Consider the following 7,335-nt stretch of genomic DNA (forward strand, 5'->3'; position numbering starts at 1 on the left):
GAGCAGGTCCAGCAGCATCACACAGTGGGCTTTAATCTAATGCCCAGAGGGCATGTCTACATGAGATGCTACTGCGCAGTCGTTGCTGCGCCTTGAGTTAGTGCTTATATTTAGTACATTTATAGTGCAAGCACTAAATAAATGTGCAGTAACTGGAGACAATGTGCAATAGTGCTTGTGAATGTCTTTTAGGTAATGCTACTGTGCAGGGGTACATAAAAGCATTTATTTTATTAAATGTAACATAATGTAACATAATATAATATAATGTAACATAATAAAACATAATGTAACATCATGTAATATAATGGTTATTTTATAAAGATAATATAATAAAAATAATACTGGGCAGTAGTGTATTAGCATGGTCTGTGCTGTGACACACTATTGTGCGCTCAGCGTCTCATGTAGACACGCCAGAAAGGATGGGATTTTTCACACCTATTGCTAATCCAGTCAACAGGAAAAGAAATGCATGAAACAATACACCCCATGATGGAAAATCATAGCTGGGCAAAGGGGACTTTCAGTCTCTCACCTCGGACCTTGAGGGTGGCTTTGGTTTCCACACCCTCAGCTACGGCTGAGATTTCCCCAGCATCCTTCATGGTCAAGTCAGTGATGGTGAGGCTGTGGTTTGAGTCCTTCTGAGAGATCACATATTTCTTGCTGGCTTCAATTTTGACCCCATTCCTGTGCCATGTAATCACAGCATCACTGGGAGAGACGGTGCATTTGAAGTTGGCCTCCTTTCCTTCTTCACACACCGTGTTGAGAAGGCCTGTAGTGAACTTCACCACTCTGGGGACTGAGAGACAAGAAGGAAAGATTTTAGCAGCGCATCCGTGGGATAACCCCAGCCCATGAGCACCTCAGAAGAGTAGAAAGGATCAGTAATATCATCGTTGGTATGAATAAACATTGCTTTGACAGAGACATTGCAACTTGAGCAGTTTGGGAACTGTGATACAGGGGTCAAAGGATCATAGAAAAGTAGGGCTGGATGCAAAGGTACTGATTTATTTATTTTTTTGCCAGGGGTGGTGGGGCCCACGATGATGGCCATGTGGAAAGTTTTATGCATTTCAGGTGACAGCTCTCTTCCCAAGGGGGACCAGGGCCCTTGGTGCCTCTGGCTGGAAGGGACCTCAGGAGGTCATTATAGAAAACGAGGGTGGGAAGGGAGCTCAGGAGGTCACATCTAGTCCAACCCCCTGCTCCAAGCAGGACCAGCCCCAACTACATCATCTCAGCCAAGGCTTTGTCTAGCTGAGTCTTAAAAGCCTCCAAGGATGGAAAGTCCACCACCTCTCTGGGTAACCTGTTCCTGTGCTTTAACTAACCTTCCAGAAAGAAAGTTTTTCCTAATATCCAATCTCAACTTCCCTTGTTGCAACTTGAGCCCATTGGTCCTTGTCCTGTCATCTGCCCCCACTGAGCATAGTCCAGCTCCCTTTTTGAACCCCCTACAGGGTGTTAAAGGCTGCTATTAAATCCCACTTCTTTCTTCTCTTCTGCAGTTCCCTCAGCCTCTCCTCAGAAGTCATGTCCCCCAGTCCTCAAATGATTTTCTTTGCCCTCTGGACTCTCTCCAATGTTTCCATATCCTTTCTGTAGTGGGGGGCCCAAAACTGGACACAGGACTCCAGATGTGGCCTCCCCAGTGCTGAATAGAGGGGCAGAATCACTTCCTTTCATCTGCTGGCAACGCTCCTACCAATGCAGCCCAGGATGGCAGTAGCCTTCTTCATAACAAGTGCACACTGTTGGCTCGTATTCTGCCTAATGTCCACTGTCACCCCCAGGTCCTTTTCTGCAGAGCTGCTGCTCAGCCTGTCAGCCCCAGCTTGCACCGGTGCAGGGGATTGTTCTGCCGTAAGTACAGGTCACTTGGTTCAAGGCAGGTGCACCCCTATCCAAACCATCCCATGCATGTGCTTGTCTAACCTAGTCTGAAAACACCACAAACAACTCTGTCACCCAACTACAAAGCACCCAAGGATACCCCAAACACCCTAACCTGGCACAGGTAAAGCAGGGGAACAGGGGCACTGGCAATGTCCTGCTACCGCAAGGCTGTTAAATACACTTGAGAGATCCAAGGAAGATTTCCTGTCACATTATTTCTCACTGACCTATTTCTATACATGGAGCTGGCAAAACACAGAAGGAAACTCTTAACTCTAGCAATTTTGATACTCAGGATCTCCCTGCACATGCTGCATTTCCTTCCTTCATCATCTGCAATATGGGACCCTTTATTGCCCCAAATGCCACATAAACTTCTGCATAAAAGCAACGATATCATGAGCCAGGGATGCTCGATGTGTAAGTGGTTGGAGGCCGCATGCAGTGGGGGCCAAGCTAGCATGAGCCACAACCCCTTCCCCAATTGCTGTGCTGCACGTGCAGATGGACACCCCCCCAGTCAGCTTACCTGCTGCTTCCCATACATAAGTGCCCCTATGGGAGCTGTTTGTCACAGTTTGGTTTTGGCACTGTACCTGTGAGAGTGACCTTAACAGTGCTCTTGTCATCTCGGGATTCACAGGTATACTCTCCCTCGTCGTCAGCCCTAAGTCCTGTGATGGTCAGGATCCGCTTGACACCGTCCTCCCGGATCTGAAAGCGCTTGTTGGATTTGACCTCCGTGCCGCCCTTGCGCCACACCACTTTCCCCTTGGGTTGGCTCAGCTCACAGGTCAGGCAGAGGCTCCCTCCAATCTCAGCAGTCATGGCTTCCGGTTTCTTTGCAAACTTCACAGGGATTTCTGTGATTCGTTAGAATGAACACAAAGGAGCTGAGCAAATCACCTCGGGAACCTCTTTTTTACTTTTAAGTAACGGGATTTGGGGCACAAAGGGAAGTGGAAATGAAAGACAGCGTCAGCAGTGGGCACCGATTCCAACTCGGTGACAATAAAATGGACTTTTTAATCCTGAGATTTCAAAGCACTTCAGGAAGGTGGGGAAAACAGTCACCTCTATTTTATATCTGAGGACACTAGAGATACAAGGAACTTGCCCCAGTCAAATGGAGATTGGCTGTAGCCCTATCCTTCTCTTCCTACCTGGGTGTAGTGATACAGGTTATAATTGATAGATGCTCCCTAACAGGAGACTGAGAGAGTTGGCACTGGGAGATAATCCCTCAGTTAGTAAGCATCTAGCTAGCTAGCAAGAGACAAAGAGTCTGCAGAAGTTGCCTACTGCTCCACAGTTAAAATTTACTGTTTAGTTCTTCTCATTCATGTATTTCTGTGTTTATTGAACCCAGCGACCACTCCTCTGGGTAATCAGAGCGTCTCAACTAAAAGTTATGATGATATCTCAGTGAATCAAGATAGATAGAAGGATTCATCCATTCCTGGGCCAGCCCTACTCCACCTTTCTGGGCTAGAGAAAATTTACAACCGCTCCCTGGAGGAAGGGGCAGCACATGCTGCTCCGGAAACAGAGCAAGGTACAATGGCTCAGGTCACGTGTAAATGAGGCTAAAACTTTGCTGAGACAGGCTGGGTCCTAAACTAGCCTACTGGGCATAGGAAGCGCCTTGCTCTCCTCTGTAGGGACTGCTGGTCCTCAACCTTTTTTAGACCCAAGGCACTCTTCTTTAGAGTCAAGAAACCCCTCCAAAAATGCCAACCCTTAGCTTCCATCAGTTTTTTTGACTACAGAAAAATAATAGAGCTGAAGACTATTGCAAAGGACTCAGAAATCCCAGAACAGGGCAAAACACTTGATGCTATGGATTCCTCTTGGAAATCTCTGGGTTTACCTTATGAAGCATGGTTGCACATCTAACACCCTGCAGCATCCTTGGCAGGATGTTAAGGGACCGCAGAGTGCTTTGGCACCATGGCTGAGACTCACTGGTACAGATGTTGGCCAAATGGTTTGGCCAAACCTTAGAGGGAGCCATGGCAGCTGCCACACAAGGGACCCAGACAGCAGAGCAATGATGGAGGAGAATAATTATTAGGTTTGACCCCTGGGCCTCACTCCCCCAGGGAGACAAGTTTAGTTCTGGTAGGAATCAAGCTGGCATGTGCCTGCTGCTCCTTTCTCTCACCTTTCACCTGTACTTTGAACTCCTGCTTGTCACTCTTGGTCTCACAGGTATAGACGGCAGTGTCCTTGCTCTCAGCCACCTTCACAATCAGTGTCCTGGAGGCCCCATCACTCTTGATTTCATATTTCTTGTTTCCCCTGATCTCAGCCCCATCCTTGAGCCACTTAACTGCAGAAGTTTCAGGAGTTACTGAAGTGGCCAGCGTGATGCTGTCATGTTCCTGAACAACGATGGGCTCCTTCTGGACAAGTTTCTTTTGGAATTTTGCTTCAGCTTCTATGGACGAGATCAAAAGAAACAGTCATCGAACCGGCTTTTCTTCTCCTTAAAAGTGTATTTCTCAACCGCGTTTTGCACCACAATTCATACCGTAGGCCCACCATCCCCATGTAAACCCATCATGACCTGGAGACTGAGCTGAAGATCGGTCGTTTGTTTTGCACCCTTTGTTGAGAAGGATGAAAGGAAATAACCTGTGCAAATTGTTCATAATTTATTAAATCATCACAGCACACAAATACGCACGTGCACAAGCATGTCCCTCAAAACACTTGTTTTGCAGTGTGTTATGATGATCTTCATTTCTCTCCTTCCTATTCTCGCATCAATCTTAAATCCAATTTAAATCACTCACGGGACTCAATACACTGTGTTGCCATGACTCTGTCTGTTGCCATATCTGCTTACTTTGCGTCTCATCTTTTAGCTTCTTTTCTGTCTCCCATAATGCACTGCCACGGCCCAAGGCAAACCTTGTTACCGAGAGCTGTTGCTGCTAAGCAATCTTCTCTCTCTCCACCCATCATCTCCGTGCATGGCTTTGTGATAATGTGTGCAAAGGAGACAATGCAAAAACAACCGGTGCAATCCCAGGCATCAGACTGCTGGCCGTATTCTGCATTCTGTGCCACCCACACAACACCCATCGAGTCAATGAGTCAAAGCCATTTGTGATGTAGTTCATTTGAATTTAGTGATGTGACCCTCAGGAAAATCTTGACCCGATTGTGGCCAGAAGTTAAGGAGTATGAGATAGTCATACCATGCACACATCCCCCATAATAACTCCCAATGACTAATTCTGCCCAATACCAGTGCCCGAGAGAAGAGCACCCACCGACTGCCTCAACCTTGACGGTCAGTTTTTGGCCCGCAACCTCACAGGTGTAGTCTCCAGCATCTCTCTTGTCCACATGCTGCACAACCAGACGTCGGGTTTTGCCTTCTGACTCCAGCTTGAATTTCTTGCTGGGGATGAGCAGCTTCCCGTCCTTGTACCATTTGACTTCAGCTTTCTCCTGGGCCACCTCGCAGCTCAGGATGGTGTTCTCCGTGAGAGCAGCCTTTACCTCTTTCGGCACCTTCTCCTGGTTTATGAATCCTGTTTCTGGCTCTGAGTTGACATGGCAAAATTAAAGATTGATGAACATTAGCATATCTAATGTGTCTTAGCAGATCTGCATATTTGTAAACCCTGAAGCACATCATTTGCTGACAGCAGTAGTCTCTGCTGGGCGGCTTTAAATATTTTGAAAACGGGTCATTCAACACAAAAGTTCTTCCTTTTTCTGTTCTTCTCACGAGCATGAAATCAAATGATAGGGTAATCTTCCAGAACAGACCCTGTAATTAGTACAATACCCATATCATTTAGCAGAATCTATTTTGGCTACTCACATCAGCACACGTGCAACCTTAGGTTGAGCAGTTCCTTTGATTTAACATGCTTAAAGTTTGCAACCTATTTGGGCACCTTGTTCAATTTGGACCTAATGTACCAATCTAAGAAGTTGCTGGGTACCTTCCAGGACAGAAAGGCATTTCACCATCTGGGAAGAGGCATGCCTCACCCTGAGGTTGGGATCTACATCTTAGAATGAAAAAAACCTCAAAAAATACAAATCAGAGTTTTGGATCAGTCTGGATGAGCACAGCGCTCCAAAATGTGAATACTAAAACCGATTTGAACTCCTCACAGTCTTCTAAGCCAGGTTTGAATTTTTTTTCCCACTCAAGCTGGGAATGCTACAACCCTAATTCAGGAAACCATTTAAAAACACACTTACAGATCAACACCGGCCTATTCTGAATAAAGACGTCCTAAACTCTGTGCCGGACCCCAGGGCCACTCCCCACATCCAGTGAGCACCCCCATGCCATGCCCTGAAGCCGCATGCCACCCCACTCACAGCCATCCATCCCACCCCACTAACCACTGTGCACCACACCCCAAGGCTGCTGCCCGCACCATGAGGCCACAGCCAGCGGTTGCTCCCCACACCATGGCTGTTGCCTGCACCACACCCTAAGCCTGTGCACCACATCCCCCCATATTCCCTGCACCACACGCCGGATCCACTCCCTGCACCACACAGCTGGCGAGCGCTTCCCACAACATGGCCACTCCCTGTGCCATGCTCTGCAGCCACCCCTCTCCCCTCAGCCCCGCACAGCCAGCCACCATGTCCCCCCGTGAGCAGAGCACCAGGAAGGTGGGGTGGAGCAACCCAGAGTGGTAGGAGGAGAGGGGCAGCCTGTTTTCAGACTATGGCAATATTTTGCAGGATGGAGATGTGTCCTTCCCACCTGTGACATCAATCTTGAAGGTCAACTCCTGGCCTGCAGCCTCACAAGTGTATTTTCCAGCATCTTTCTTCTCCACCCCTTGCACAACCAGGTGCCGGGATTTGCCCTCGGACTCCACCTTGAATTTTTTGCTGGCAGTGACCAGTTTTCCATCCTTGTACCACTTCACTTCGGTCTTGGCCTGGGCCACCTCGCAGCTCAGGGTGGCGCTCTCTGTGAGGGTGGCCTTTACCTCCTTCTGCACCTTCTCCTTGTTTGCAAACACAATTTCGGGTTCTGATACAAGAGAACAATGCAGCTGAGTTATATCCAGAAACTTAAAGCTGCCAAAAGCAAAACAGTTCAATTCACATCTCTAATCTGACTGTGCGCCCTTAAAATGGCCACAATGACACGTGAATCAGTTTCAGAGTTTTTTTGTCTAATAAATTGTCTGGTTATTGTTTAACATATATTGTAAGAAAATCAAGGATCTGTGTTAGCAAGTCAAAAACAGTTCATCACCATACCAGTGCTCATCCTAGACTCTCTCAAGGCAACGTAGAGCCAAGGTTTCACCTGGGTTAGATTCAGTGCAGAGCTTTTTCTGCCTTTGTGGGGGGGGGGCGGTTTGTACAGCCCCATCTTGTATAATCCCACTGTAAGTGCAGAAATCCTAATGCTCGCTGTCGTTATGG

At 47.5% G+C, this 7,335-nt stretch overlaps 1 protein-coding gene across 21 annotated transcripts in view; it reads right to left on the reverse strand.

Moving 5' to 3' along the window:
• Positions 1-7,335, reverse strand: part of OBSCN (obscurin, cytoskeletal calmodulin and titin-interacting RhoGEF) — a 203,694-nt gene that overhangs the window by 139,597 nt on the left and 56,762 nt on the right. For all 21 annotated transcript variants that reach the window (XM_025211633.1, XM_025211618.1, XM_025211620.1 and 18 more), the window contains exons 14-18: positions 6,659-6,934; positions 5,190-5,465; positions 4,073-4,348; positions 2,505-2,771; positions 539-808 (exon numbers count right to left, since the gene is read on the reverse strand). In XM_025211633.1, coding sequence (XP_025067418.1) covers positions 539-808; positions 2,505-2,771; positions 4,073-4,348; positions 5,190-5,465; positions 6,659-6,934 — 1,365 coding nt within the window. The remainder of the gene's footprint in view (positions 1-538; positions 809-2,504; positions 2,772-4,072; positions 4,349-5,189; positions 5,466-6,658; positions 6,935-7,335) is intronic.

This window comes from Alligator sinensis, unplaced genomic scaffold (assembly GCF_000455745.1).
Source record: "Alligator sinensis unplaced genomic scaffold, ASM45574v1 scaffold1398_1, whole genome shotgun sequence".
Classification (NCBI taxonomy): Eukaryota; Metazoa; Chordata; order Crocodylia; family Alligatoridae; genus Alligator; species Alligator sinensis.